Source organism: Schistocerca americana, chromosome 3 (genome assembly GCF_021461395.2).
Source record: "Schistocerca americana isolate TAMUIC-IGC-003095 chromosome 3, iqSchAmer2.1, whole genome shotgun sequence".
NCBI classification, from domain to species: Eukaryota; Metazoa; Arthropoda; class Insecta; order Orthoptera; family Acrididae; genus Schistocerca; species Schistocerca americana.
In genome coordinates this window covers 163,218,287-163,233,593 of record NC_060121.1, presented here as the reverse complement: position 1 = coordinate 163,233,593, position 15,307 = coordinate 163,218,287, and the positions used below count along the sequence as shown (strand labels likewise).

Below are 15,307 nucleotides of genomic sequence, written 5' to 3'. Positions count from 1 at the left end.
AAACAAATTTGTCTCATTTTTAAAAATTTCGTTATCTTTTAAAATAAAAAAGGTTTTCCATCAAAGTAACAGAATTCTCAAAGTGTTTGTCAGAGGAAAAGTTTGGGAACCTGCATTAGAGTGATAAGTGGTGTTGACATGTCTGTATATCCAAAGGTGTTTGCATATGTAGTGAATGAGTTAAAGTTGCAGTTGTAATGCCTGTTGAAATATTTATTTGTCTTTTAATTACTGGTCATTTCTGATTTAGATGACATTAAAACGCCAATCCGTTATGACTTTACACCATCCATAAGAATTTTCTCTCGATCTATTTAATTTCAATTCCAGATTTCTGGCTTTATACCAAATTTAAAATGTGATTCCTTTGTGTGATCTCCAGTTTGACTCAAGTTACTTGGAAAATCTGTATGTCTAGAGTTTCTCATTGCATGTTCCAATTGTGACTTTGCTAGGAAGCCACTAAAACTTTCATGATTATTCTTGTAAAGCAGAACCATTCCTCACATGGCTATATTTTAGGCGACTTTAAGCCTGTAAGTTGGAAAATGTAGCAGACTGTGATCGTGTATCTTGGATTGCTGTCAAATTTCACTATTTGAGATGAAACAAACTTGTAATTTATTATACCAGCTGAGTGTTGGTTTAGCTTTAGGGTAAATAGCTAGTCCTTTGGGAACTGGAAACATGTTCGAGAAATGAAATGAAAAGTTTTATGTTCTTACATATTATGATGAGCCATGCTCATATTACCTTACCTTAAATATTAAAAGCGCTGTTATTGTTACATGTATCAGAGACGGAACTCTTTTCATGCTACTACATTTGTAAATAAAATAGAAAAAAAATAGTTGTCGCTGAGTCAAACTATTTTATTTCACCTATACAACATAACTCGTCTTAGCTGCATACGTACCTGAAATTCATTAACTTCATAATATTTACAGATGCGTTCGTAGCGGACTGTGTTTCTTCTACTACAATTTTCGCTGAATTTCTGTTACTTTTTGCTATTTTAATTTTTTACTACAAAATTATCACGGAATGTGATGTGCATAAACGAGACATTTACTGGAAGTGTTGAACTGTTGTTCTGGTCCTTTAGATGTTCTTTCTTTGCATCCCGTCTCCACTGCACAGTATGTGACAATCCCGTACTTGTAATGTGTTGTAAACAAATGACGAGCTGAAACTTCCTGCAGATTAAAACTGTGTGCCGGACTGAGGCTCAAATTCGGGACCTTTGACTTTGGCGGGCTGAGCTACCTAAGCACGACCCACGGCCGCTCCTCGCAGTTTCTCAGGAGAGCTTGTGTGAAGTATGGAAGTTAGGTGAGGTGGTACTGGTGGAAGTACACCTATGAGGAGGGATCGTGAGTCGTGCTTGGGTAGCGCTGTCGGCAGTGCCCGCGAAAGCCACAGTTCTCGAGTTTGAGTCTCAGTCCGACACGCAGTTTTAATCCGCCAGGAAGTTGCATATAAGCTCACACGCCACTGCAGGTTGAAAATTTCACTTTGAAATTAAGAATCCTTGTACCTCCTACTCATTGCTCGCTAATATCCGCGGAAGAGATGTATGCGATATTCCAATTGAAAGAGAAACAGCCCTCGGTCACTATATTTTTAACAAATTAATCTGGTTTCAACACTGCTAGGAGTGTCTTCTTCAGAATTTAAAACAAAGAATGATCTATATTCTATAAAATGGCCACAGAATAATGACTAATAACGTATGATAGGGCGTAAGTACGGAATCATCGTAAAAGACTGACAGCACTTATATGTCATTTATAAAATAAAAAATATGCCAAAAGGGCATTAGTCACAATGATAAAGAAAACTGTGATGGCGAGCCACTAAAGGCTGCACGTTACTTGCGTGGTGCAGGTTGCAAAACGGACTGAGGTGCCCGCGTTAACAAATGCGGCCAGGTGAACATGGCACTGCAACGAGCGCGCCATCTAGTAGCCATAGATACAATTAGGCTACTTCACATTGAAATATAGGCAGAAATGATTATAAATGAACAGTAATTGGTACATAATGGAAAGCAATGTTTGTTTGATAGTAGCATACAATATAACATTTTGTCTACATCAAAGCTTATAACAGTAAGATAAAACATGAAAACATCATTATTAAAATGTAGATAGGACTGAATGACAATTTGTATAAAGCAATATTGACGTAAAATGCAGCCAAGAAACATTTGATTATTGAAAAACATAGGACTACCTTAGAAGGAAAAGAACATTTCAGCAACCTGCACAAGGAGACCCGAAGTCAGATATCGAGTAACGGCTTTTACGATGATTCCGTACTTATACCCTATCATATGTTTTTAGTCATTATTCTGTGACCATGTTATAGATCATTCTTTGTTTTAAACTCTGAAGAAGACACTCCTAGCAGTGTTGAAACTAGGTTAATTTGTTAAAAATACAGTGACCGAGGGCTGTTTCTCTTTCAATTGGTGCTGTTCACGGCTTCTGAACGTGCAGCCATGTACAAAAAATTATGCGATATTCGTTTCTTAACTTTGTTTCCGAATTTTTCGAGACCTTGGAGCGTAATGGTTAAAAAATAATATACTCCGACAATGGTGTAAACAAGTGCTTCAATAAAAAAAAGTCTAGTAATTCTACGCGTAAATGGAAGATTGTATGAAACTCTGTACACTTTTGCGTAAGGCAATTTTGCACTTCCACTTTCGTTGACTAATCCATACTGATTAACTTTGCTCTTTTTTCCTCCATTCATCTTACAAGTCAGTTTCAAGAGCTTATAATGCAGTCAGGAGCACCAGCTATAACATCTTTAACTATGCAAAATGTCACTCCTTAATTAAGCAGTTACTATTCTGCTGTTTAACCACATATTTTCAGATCTAAACTTCTACGTTACAAAAATTAAGAGTATCCTGAAAAATTTAAGGAATTGATACGTCGGTCTGAAAATTTGAGGAAGAAAAATGAGATCCAAAATCAGAGTAAAATGAACAGGTAAGTCTGTGGCTAGAACAAGGCACATTGCAGATGCGCACGTAATGCTGCCAGATATGAGACAGAAGGACATTCTGTAGTGAAGCAGGTTGAAAACTGACACATAGTTTTTTAGTATGGCATTATAATATATTCAACACAGAAACTGAGCTGAAATACATTGTTAGGCACCATACAAACCACCTGACTAGACGACACTTAAAGTATACAATATGTCAAAATCAGCACTGTCTGAATTTTTGATGTTCTATACAGCTTTATAGTATAAAATGTATATCACAATGTACCTCAAGAAAGAAGGAAACATTGTAAATACACGTTAAGTTTAGCAAACAGCACAGGTATTTTTACGAATACAGCATTCTGTACACTGCCAAAATTCCATCGTTCTCGTAGACAATAAAATCGTGACTCAGAACACGCGCATCACCTTGCCCTGCCATTTACACTGCGTGAGTAGGACGTAACTAATGCCGGGCTTCGCATTTAGGAGAACAAAACTTAAAAGTTATTCAGGATGGTTCTGGGAGAAACGGTCATAATTCAACACCTGAAACTGTCGACCATTCAGAATGAAAAGATCATAGAAATACGTACCCCGTTCTCATTACGTTACGCGTAGAGTGCTTTGAAACTCATATTTTTTCTATGATTTTTCTGACACCAAATAGGCCAAATATATGTAAAATGTGAAAAATAATAATTTCGAGTGGCTCAGTGGCCTTGTACAAATCTCTCGATTGTACGTGACTTGGACGACTACCGTGTTCCTAACCTGCCGCTGTACTCATACACTATCTACAATTTAACTTGGAACCACGTTTCGGTTCTGGCAGATGCTCACCTCACTGAGAGATGAAGGCTAGGTTAAACTCAGACTGAAAATTCCGTGGTCTGTGTGGGATTCGACACCGCGACCTTTCATTTTCCAGCCAAACGTTTTACCAGTACTCAGAGACACCAGTAGTCTTTATAATACTTGGACAAACGAAAGGCCAACACTATGAATGAATGCAAACAGCAGTAGGCTAAAACAAGTTCGTGAGATATAGGTTTTTTCAGCTCTGATGAAGCATGGAAACATTGATGAAGAAGAGAAACACAGTTTATTTGAGCTTTTTTGGCACTCGGAAAGAAAAGAAGACTCCGACGGTAAAATAAAATGGCGGTAGCTATTGCCTTGTAAATGTTGTTGGACATTGTTGCATATCTCATTTTCGTGATAAAACAGATGTTGAAACGCTTTCCAAATGTTTGGAGAGAGGGCATTTTTCCCATTCCTTCACTTCTCAGCTGTATGGAACATACGTTCACAGGCTTTCACGACCATGTCTGTCTGAAGAAAATAATTTTGGATATTACGCTGTGTCATTATAAAACATTAAAGTAACTAAAGTAGTTCTCTTTAGAATGAGACCTCAGTGAGTCGCCGAGAAGAGGACACCTGCAGTGCTAGTGCCTAAATCCTAATACTACACAACGGGCCATTAAAATTCCTACACAACGAAGATGACGTGCTACAGACGCGATATTTAACCGACAGGATGAAGATGCTGTGATACGCAAATGATTAGCTTTTCGGAGCATTCACACAAGGTTGGCGCCGGTGGTGACACCTACAACGTGCTGGCATGAGGAAAGTTTCCAACCGATTTCTCATAAACAAACAGCAGTTGACCGGCGTTGCCTGGTGAAACGTTGTTGTGATGCCTCGTGTAAGGAGGAGAAATGCGTACCATCACGTTTCCGATTTTGATAAAGGTCGGATTATAACCTATCGCGATTGCGGTTTATCGTATCGCGACATTGCTGCTCGCGTTGATCGAAATCCAATGAGTGTTAGCAGAATATGGAATCGGTACGTTCAGGAGGGTAATACGGAACGCCGTGCTGGATCCCAACGGCCTCGTATCACTAACAGTCGAGATGACAGGGATCTTATCCGCATGGCTGTAACGGATCTTGCAGCCACGTCTCGATCCCTGAGTAAACAGATGGGGACGTTTGCAAGGGGCAACAACCATCTGCACGAACAGTTCGACGACGTTTGCAGCACCATGGACTATGAGTTCTAAGACCATGGCTGCGGTTACGGTTGACGCTGCATCACAGACAGGAGCGCCTGCGATGGTGTACTCAACGACGAACCTGGGTGCACGAATGGCAAAACGTCATTCTTTCGGATGAATCCAGGTTCTGTTTACAGCATCATGATGGCTGCATCCGTGTTTGGCGACATCGCGGTGAACGCACACTGGAAGCGTGTATTCGTCCTCGCCATACTGGCGTATCACCCGGCGTGATGGTATGGGGTACCATTGGTTACACGTCTCGGTCACCTCTTGTTCGCATTGACGGCACTTTGAACAGTGGAGGTTACATTTCAGATGTGTTACGACCCGTGGCTCTACGCTTCATTCTATCCCTGCGAAACCCAACATTTCAGCAGGATAATGCACGACCACATGTTGCAGATCCTGTACGGGCCTTTCTGGATACAGAAAATGTTCGACTCCTGCCCTGGCCAGCACATTCTCCAGATCTCTCACCAATTGAAAACGTCTGGTCAATGGTGGCCGAGCAACTGGCCCGTCACAATACGCCAGTCACTGCTCTTGATGAACTGTGGTATCGTGTTGAAGCTGCATGAGCAGCTGTACCTGTACACGCTATCCAAGTTCTGTTTGACTCAATGCCCAGGCGTGTCAAGACCGTTATTACGTCCAGAGGTGGTTGTTCTGGGTACTGATTTCTTAGGATCTATGCACCCAAACTGCGTGAAAATGTAATCACATGTCAGTTCTAATATAATATATTTGTCCAATGAATCCCCTTTTATTATCTGCATTTCTTCTTGGTGTAGCAATTTTAACGGCCAGTAGTGTATATTCAGACACTGTATAATGCAGATGGATAATCATATACTCACTTACACCTGTCAGTAATGGGCTAAGATAAGTTACGTTGCGTCTGACGTGAACACAGAGCCATTCGAGAGTGATATTCCCCTCCATTCCGTTAACGCGCTCTGGTATGCCGGGTGTTATATCGTAGACGATACTGCAAGAGTGTGGTGAACAGACGGCTCAGGTTGATATTGGACTATCACTTCTGCTGACCTCTTCGCTGCTGTGGACGATTGCACAGAAGTGAGCGCCGGTCGCGGCGACTCGTTCGGTATCCCACCCTGCGGGGCAGAGTGGGCCGTGCGGCTATGCGGCGCGCCGCTGTTCCAGGTGGCAGGCGTCCTCGGCGGGCGCGGCGCCCGTGACGTCATCGGGCGGCGGCCACTCGCCGCTGTGCGCCAGGAAGGCGCGCACCAGCGCCACGTCCCTGGGGCAGCGGCGCGGCGGCCGCACCGGCGACCCGGCGTCGCAGCCGCGGCAGGCGCCGTCCTCGCGGCTCGACGTGGCGCACCACGACGCCTCGCGGCTCAGCTGCAGCGCCCCCCGGTGCCCGCCGATCTCCAGCGTCGCCGGCAGCTGCAGCGGCGGGTCCCAGCCGGCGCCGTCGCCGTCGCGCGGCACCAGCCGCAGGGAACGCACGCCCGTCGCGACGCGGTACTCGCAGCCGGGCGCCGACACCTCGCGCCGCACGTGGCGCACCTGCTCAGGGGACAACCCAGTGCTCTTAATACACTACTGGCCATTAAAATTGCTACACCAAGAACAACTGTAGATGATAAACGGGTATTCATTGGGCAAATATATTATACTACAACTGACATGTGATTACATTTTCACGCAGTTTGGGTGCATAGATCCTGAGAAATCGGTACCCAGAACATCCACCTCTGGCCGTTAAGGCCTTGATACGCCTGGGCATTGAGTCAAACAGAGACTGGATGGCGTGTACAGGTACAGCTGCCCATGCAGCTTCAACACGATACCACAGTTCATCAAGAGTAGTGACTGGCGTATTGTGACGAGCCAGTTGCTCGGTCACCATTGACCAGACGTTTTCAATTGGTGAGAGATCTGGAGAACGTGCTGGCCAGCAGCCGAACATTTTCTGTATCCAAAAAGGCCCGTACAGGACCTGCAACATGCGGTCGAGCATTATCGTGCTGAAATGTAGGGTTTCGCAGGAATCGAATGAAGGGTAGAGCCACGGGTCGTAACACATCTGAAATGTAACGTCCACTGTTCAAAGTGCCGTCAATGCGAACAAGAGGTGACCGAGACGTGTAACCGATAGCACCCCATACCATCACGCCGGGTGATACGCCAGTATGGCGATGACGAATACACGCTTCGCAATGTGCGTTCACCGCGATGTCGCCAAACACGGATGCGACCATGAAACAGAACCTGCATTCATCCGAAAAAATGACGTTATGCCATTCGTGCAGACAGATTCAGCGTTGAATACACCATCGCAGGCGCTCCTGTCCGTAATGCAGCGTCAAGGGTAATCGCAGCCATGGTCTCCGAGCTCATAGTCCATGCTGCGGCAAACGTCGTCGAACTGTTCGTGCAGATGGTTGTTGTTTTGCAAACACCCCATCTGTTGACTCAGGGATCGAGACGTGGCTGCACGATCCGTTACAGCCATGTGGATAAGATGCCTGTCATCTCGACTGTTAGTGATACGACGCCGTTGGGATCCAGCACGGTGTTCCGTATTACCCTCCTGAACCCACCGATTCCGTATTCTGCTAACAGTCATTGGATCTCGACCAACGCGAGCAGCATTGTCGCGATACGATAAACCGCAATCGCGATAGGCTACAATCCGACCTTTATCAAAGTCGGAAACGTGATGGTACGCATTTCTCCTCCTTACACGAGGCATCACAACAACGCTTCACCAGGCAACGCCGATCCACTTCTGTTTGTGTATGACAAATCGGTTAGAAACTTTCCTCATGTCAGCAACGTTGTGTGAATGCTCTGAAAAGCTAATCATTTGCATATCACAGTATCTTCTTCCTGTCGGTTAAATTTCGCGTCCGTAGCGCGTCGTCTTTGTCGTGTAGCAATTTTAATGGCCAGTAGTGTAACAGACAGCTACCCCACCGTTTTTTCCGTTCGAATGGAACAACCCAACAAAACTAGCCTCTACACCACATCAGATACACAGAGTGTTTAATAAAGTGTCACATATTCGTACGCAAATGGGCTGGAAATTCGAGACAAGATGACGGAGCAGTACGGCTTTGTAACCTCTGGCGTGCCACAGGGGAGTGTTATGGGACCATTGTTTTTCACAATATATATAAATGACCTCGGAAGTTTCATGCAGCTTTTCGCGGATGATGCTGTAGCATACAGAGAAGTTGCAGCATTAGAAAATTGCACCGAAATGCAGGAAGATCTGCAGCGGATAGGCACTTGGTGCAGGTATTGGCAACTGACCCTTAACATAGACAAATGTAATGTATTCCGAATACGTAGAAAGAAGGATCCTTTATTGTATGATTATATGATAGGGGAACAAACACTGGTAGCAGTTACTTCTGCAAAATATCTGGGATTATGCGTACGGAACGATTTGAAGGGGAATGATCATATAAAATTAATTGTTGGTAAGGCGGGTGCCAGGTTGAAATTCATTGGGAGAGTCCTTACAAAATGTAGTCCATCAACAAAGGAGGTGGCTTACAAAACTCTAGTTCGACCTATACTTGAGTATTGCTCATCAGTGTGGGATCCGTACCAGGTCGGGTTGACAGAGGAGATAGAGAAGATCCAAAGAAGAGCGGCGCGTTTCGTCACAGGGGTTATTTGGTAAGCGTGATAGCGTTACGGAGATGTTTAGCAAACTCAATTGACAGACTCTGCAAGAGAGGCGCTCTGCATCGCGGTGTAGCTTGCTGTCCAGGTTTCGAGAGGGTGCGTTTCTGGATGAGGTATCGAATATATTGTTTCCCCCTGCTTACACCTCCCGAGGAGATCACGAACGTAAAATTAGAGAGATTCGAGCGCGCACGGAGGCTTTCCGGCAGTTGTTCTTCCCGCGAACCATACGCGACTGGAAAAGGAAAGGAAGGTAATGACAGTGGCACTCAAAGTGCCCTCCGCCACACACTATTGGGAGGCTTGCGGAGTATAAATGTAGATGTAGATGTAGAAGTAGCAGATCAACAGTCGATCTAAATTTCAGTACCCACATGCGGTTGTCCGTCTAAATTGCCGAGTATGCCAGCACGGTAGCTATGTGACATCTACCCAGTACTGGTGTGTACACAGAATAACATAACCGGTAGAGGCGCAGTCGGCAGAGCATGTGTGGGTAAAGTGGTAGTGATGGGGATTGCAGACAGGCACTGTATGGGAAGTGCCGAGCACCAGAGGAGAAATGACGGTCTAAGCTGAACCTGTGCTCTCATTCTTTGCAAATATTAAGTGGAGCCCCTCCACAGCCTCGGTTGCATGATGACCATTCGAAAGGGTCTGCTGTCACCTCTGTGCTGGTTGGTATTTAAAACGGGTTCTGCTGAAAATGCAACAAAAATAACGATTTATTTTCGCCTGGCTTGTTACTGTCAGAGACGCGTCATGGGTGCCGAATTTTGAGTAAATTTTACATTTGCCTTGCTGTCATGTTAAAATTTGCTTCTTTTGCCAAAACGCAAAACATGTTACGCAGATGCAACTGCGAGAGAATTCTGAAACAATGGTTTATAACTTTATTAAGTGAGGAGACGAGGAAAAGTAAGGTCAATAGATTATAAAAAAGCATTCTTGGTAAAAAAAAAAAAGTTAATGTCTTCACTTGTGTTGCACCAAAATACACAGTATTTCTCCTTTCATGAACTATAGACGATCCTTAGTAATGAAGTTTTTCATGATAATAGTATGCCAAAATACTCTTCTCCTCTTTGCGAGCTATCATTTGCAAAAAATGTCGTTTCCGTATTTCAGAAATATGAGGAATATTTCATTCTAGCTTTTTAGCTGGCGCGTATGGTCACAAATGAGTGCTCTACATCAGATCAACTTTCTCAAGATTGGTGACAGATAGAGACCTCCACCCAACTCTACAGAAAAATTCAATATGTTAGCTGAATCTCACATAGCGACGTATTATATAATATGCGCCAAACGCAAAATCAAAGAGACCCCTATTTTTCATTGCTAACTTTTCTGAATTTCGCATGGTGTCTTACTTAAAAGCAAATGTCGCAATAATTATGACCATTAAAGAAATGATGGGCATGTCATCATGAAGCTGATATACAAAGCTATAAGTAAGCCAAGAATAAAATATTGTTATCGAATAGCTTCTTTAAAATAGTTTGTGAAAGATTTAAGGGGGTGCGCGTAGACACTTTTGTCGTCGACCGACCGAAAGAGGGCAAACAATACTGGGACCCCCTTCTGAACTAATCAATGAACTCGCCTCGCCCAGTGCTTTGGACAAAAATGGTGTGTGCGCATTGGCCATCGTACCCTCTGTGGAGTCTACCAGGAATTTTTCCTTACTGGGTGAACTGCACCAGGTTGCTCTCAGTTTACGAAATTTCTTCACAACTGTAAAATTTCATAAATGTAGTACAGCTGCAATATCGTCATCTATGTCTTTCAGACATTTTTAAAATAACGATAGGCTTTGTTGCATGCGTTTACCGTCCATCGCAACGCATCCCTGAAATCTGTTTCTCAGTGAATCACACACTCTTTCAAATGCATGTGGTTCCATTCGGATTTGTCCACATGCATTGATCGCAATTTCCTGTAACAACCGCGCATTGTCGACTGGCTGGGCATATATCATTGCTTTTAAATAGCTCCATATGCAGAAATACAACAGCTCAAGTCCAATGAACGAGCCAAACTATCAGACATCTTCTACCAAACTATCGTCCATGGGAAGTCACGGTGAGGTACTATCATACGATCTGCAGATAACAGGGTGGTGTCCCGTAACGCATACATACAGTTGTTGTCATTGTGCAAGGGTAACATTCTCCAATAGCGCTGGTAATTCATTGCAGCAGTGAGATGTCGTGCACGACTGAATACTACACAGTACTCGTCACAAGTGAAGTGACCCATATCTCAACAGGCATTGGTTTCCAGACATGTTATTTTTTTAGCATAGTAACTTTTCTAGCAGTTTTCACCTACATCCTGTAATATGTCTCAGGTTTTTTCAAACACTGTGTATGACTGTTTCTCGCTCACTCTGCACGTTTTACCCTGGCCAGTCGAAAGTTACAAGCCAAAATCGTTGTGATACTTCTGAGAGTGGAATACATGTACCGGTATTGTTGTTGGTAAGATAGCAGGATAGGCAACTTTCAGAGGTGTGCTATGACGAGAACAAGAAAAGATGTGTAGTAAACATAGGATATGAAATGTATACCTTAAGAGACATAGGATATGAAATGTATACCTTAAGAGCTTGTTCATCTGTGATACTGTCAAGCACATATGTTCTACCGCAAAGTCTTTTGTTTTCATAGTATTTTTGAAGGAGGTAGTGAAGACCAAAACAATGAAAACAAAGTCCAGTAAATATGGGCTCTAAAACGCGTATCTTAATGGCAACAGGCACTCGCTCAATACATCTACATCATACTTCGAAAGCCTCCTAATGGTGTGTGGCGGAGGGTACTTTAGCGCTATCTGATCCCTCCAACCCTGTTCCACTCGCGAATAGTGCATGGGGAGAATGATTGTCGGTAAGCCTCTGTATTGGGTCTAATGTCTCGAATTTTCTTCTCGTGGTAAATACACGAGATGTATGTGGGGGGAAGTAACATGCTGCCCGACTCCTCCTGAAAAGTGCCGTCCCGAAATTTCAATAGTAAATCACGCCGTGATGCACAGCGCCTCTCTTGTAACGTCTGCCAGTGGAGTTTGTTTAGCATCTCCGTAACGCTCTCTCGCCAGCTAAACGACCCCGTGACGAAACGCGCCGCTCTCCGTTGGATCTTCTCTATCTCCCATACCAGTCTTACCTGACAGGGATCCCAGATAGATGAACAATACTCAAGAATCGGGCGAACAAGCGCCTTATAAGCCACTTCTTTTGTGAATGTATTACATTTCCTTATGATTCTCCCGATGAATCTGAGTCTGGTGTCTACTTTTCCCACTATCTGTTTTATGTGGTCATTCCACTTAAGGTCGCTCTGGATACTTAGGTGTAGATATTTTACGGCAGACGCTGTCTCCAGCTGTTTGTCATCGATGGTGTAGCTGTAAAGTAGTGGCTTTCTTTTCCTATGTATGCGCAGTATGTTACATGATGGGTTTCCACAGTAACGAAGATGAACAAGTGCTCATAGCTGTTCAGGTATACAGTTTAGAGTCCATGTTTACTAGATATTTTTTCTTATTTGGTCCGTACTACCATCTCTAAAAACTGCCTATTGTGCAGTCTTAGCACCGACAGTACTGGTGCGTTTGTTCCAGTGTCAGAGGTATCACTCTCAGGACAAGGGTCCCTTACCTCAGACATACATTTACCGTTCTCCATTGTCTCTGGAAATTTGTAACATCGTCAACGAATCACGCTGTGTATGAGCTACGGCTAGGGATGCCTACTTTTTCTGGTGAAAATAACATATCCTCCGCCTGGAGGAGCTAAAGTAGATTTTTATAAATGAAGCAGTTTCAAAATTTGTATATTTATGAACTCAAGCACGAATTTTTCGTAGTTGTGGCATTAAATAACGATTTTCAGTTGATTTATGAGGTATAATTACTGCTGCTACATTGTAATTTATGTTTAGATAATTGAACAATTACTTTCGTAATTTAAATTTATTAAAGCTCTCTCCTCATCTCCCGCCCCCCTCCCCCCGTTTTTGTGGCTGGTTCAAGTGGCTCTGAGCACTATGGGACTTAACATCTGAGGTCATCAATCCCCTATAACTTAAAACTAATTAAACCTAACTAACCTAAGGACATCACACACATCCATGCCCGAGGCAGGATTCGAACCTGCGACCGTAGCGGTCACGCGTTTTCAGACTGAAGCGCCTAGAACCGGTCGGCCACTGCGGCCGGCCCCGTTTTTGTGTCCAACATTGATAACCTGTTTCGCTAAATGTTGAGGCTAGAGATTGTGGTCACGTGTCGGTCAGTTGTGTTTGCATGAGAGTGTGTGAGTGTGTGTGTGTGTGTGTGTGTGTGTGTGTGTGTGTGTGTGTGTATCTGTTGTCTTTCTTCGACAAAGCCCTTGTTGGCCGAAAGCTCATTTTGTGACAGTCTTTTTGTTGTGCCTATCTGCGACTCAACATCTCCGCTATATCAAGAGAAAGCTCGTAAATACCACTATTTTTAAATTGTTTGGTGACTTTTTAAGCACATACTGCCATTTTTCGGAAGTATTTTTTCGTCAAAAATATTTTGTTATCATTTGTTAATATTCCTTGGACAGTTGACAAGCCCAATATTCACCTTGTGGAAACCGCTCGAAAATCGCATTCAGACTTGCCGTCAGGACCAAGAGGAAGAGTTCAGACTGATTTCGTTTGAAAATAAAGAGCGAATAATTCAGTCAACATGCAAAGCTACAACGGACTTTACCGATTGTTCATTCGTTTGTTTGGTGACTTTTTAAGCGCATACTGCCATTGTTCGGAAGAATTTTTTCGTCAAAAATATTTTGTTATTTGTTAATATTCCTTGGACGGTTGACCAGCCCAATATTCGCCTTGTGGAAACCACTAGAAAATCGCATTCAGACTTGCCGTCAGGACCAAGAGGAAGAATACAGACTGATTTCGTTTGAAAATATATGTTAAAAAAAAGCACTCCGTCTTCAGGCCACGAGTGGCCTATCGGGATCATCCGACCGCCGTGTCATCCTCAGGAGGATGCGAATAGGAGGGGTGTGGGGTCAGCACACCGCTCTCCCAGCAGTTATGATGGTATTCTTGACCGAAACCGCTCCTGTTCGGTCGCGTAGCTCCTCAATTGGCTTCATTAGGCTGAGTGCACCCCTAAAAATGGCAACAGCGCATGGCAGCCCAGACGGTCACCCATCCAAGTGCCGACCACGCCCGACAGCGCTTAATTTCGGTGATATCACGGGAACCGGTGTATCCACTGCGGCAAGGCCGTAGCCCCGTGTGAAAATGTAGAACGAATAATTCAATCAGCGTGCAAAGCTACAACGGACTATATCGATTGTTCATTCGTTTGTTCTCACACACTTGTTTCACTCGAAAGGAGCGAATGGTTAGTAATCTGACAGACACGTAAAACTATATCTGAACGAGTCGATTGCTTACCGACAACTGGATTGTTACGAATCGATTGCTGCCGTCAGTGGACGCACCTTGCCGTAGGGCGCCAGCGCGCGCCGGAACTCGGCGTCCGGCACCTCGAGCGGCACGTCGAAGACGCGCACCTCGACGCCGCCGTCGTCGTCGGCCACGGAGACGCGCACGGGCGTCAGCTTGCCCGACTGCAGCTGCAGCGCGGCGCCGCCGCCGCCGCCGCAGAGGCGCTCCGCCAGCTGCAGGAAGGCGGCGTCCGAGCGCAGCTTGAGGAAGGCGACGGCGTGCTGGGTGTGCAGCTGCAGCGCCTTCAGCTCGGCGTCGGGCACGCGCAGCTGCGTGCGCACCCAGCGGTGCACGTCGCGCTCCGTCGGCCGGTCGGCGCCGCCCGCGAACTCGCAGCGCAGCGTGTTGCGTCGGTAGTACGCCATGCCGCCACTGGCGCGCGCGCGGCGCTGCGCCCGCCTCTATATACACGGGAGAGGGGCCCGCCCGGTCGCGGAGGCGCGCCGTCCAATTGCGAGCCGCGACGTCACGGTCGGTCGTACGGAAACAGACCTTCTGGAACAGTCTGCGCCATCGGCGGCTCGGCCTCGACCTGGCGCGCCACTCGGCAGGTTTTCTCCGCGCCGGGCTGGAAGTTCGGTCGTATTTGCACGCTGTGGGCGAGCCTGTCTCGAAGATCCCCCCAAACTATCAGACTCGTTTGACAAAATCGCTGTCATCTAGCCACGCATATGCCGTAAACGTTAACCCTTTCGTGGGCAAAATTATTGAGCAGTTTTTTTTAATGAACGGAGATCAGATGGTAGTTAACAGATAGGTGTATTTATCATACAGAATATCAAATTTGCTCCAACTGTGAAAGTGATGTCACACAATAAGGTGGGAAGTATTCTTTCCACTGCCCTTCCATGGGGTTAAATGACAAAAACAACTTTTTCAATATATGTCATATTTGTTTGATAAATTTACTTCTCTTGTTACAATGATTGTTCACAATTACTTGCCATGAAATTTTCTGAAACATGGGTCTATGCGAAGTGGTATTTGACAATATGAACAAACACAGCGAGGGCTCTTTTCCGCAGCTTTGGTACCACAATGACCGCACGTCCATCAGGTT

The 15,307-nt window shown here is 44.8% G+C and overlaps 1 protein-coding gene across 2 annotated transcripts in view; it reads right to left on the bottom strand.

Annotated features, from left to right (window-relative positions):
• LOC124605177 overlaps positions 1 to 14,756 on the bottom strand; it is a 37,726-nt gene extending 22,970 nt beyond the window's left edge. The window contains exons 1-2 of one of the 2 annotated variants that reach the window (XR_006978615.1): positions 14,241 to 14,756; positions 6,122 to 6,607 (exon numbers count right to left, since the gene is read on the bottom strand). Coding sequence is in view for 1 of the 2 variants with exons in the window: in XM_047136689.1 (XP_046992645.1) it covers positions 6,215 to 6,607; positions 14,241 to 14,612 (765 nt within the window). In the remaining variant the exon portion in view is untranslated. Of the gene's footprint in view, positions 1 to 5,815; positions 6,608 to 14,240 lie in introns of those variants that run through there. The other variant, XM_047136689.1, reaches the window with a different exon arrangement.
• Between the last annotated feature and the right edge of the window lie 551 nt (positions 14,757 to 15,307).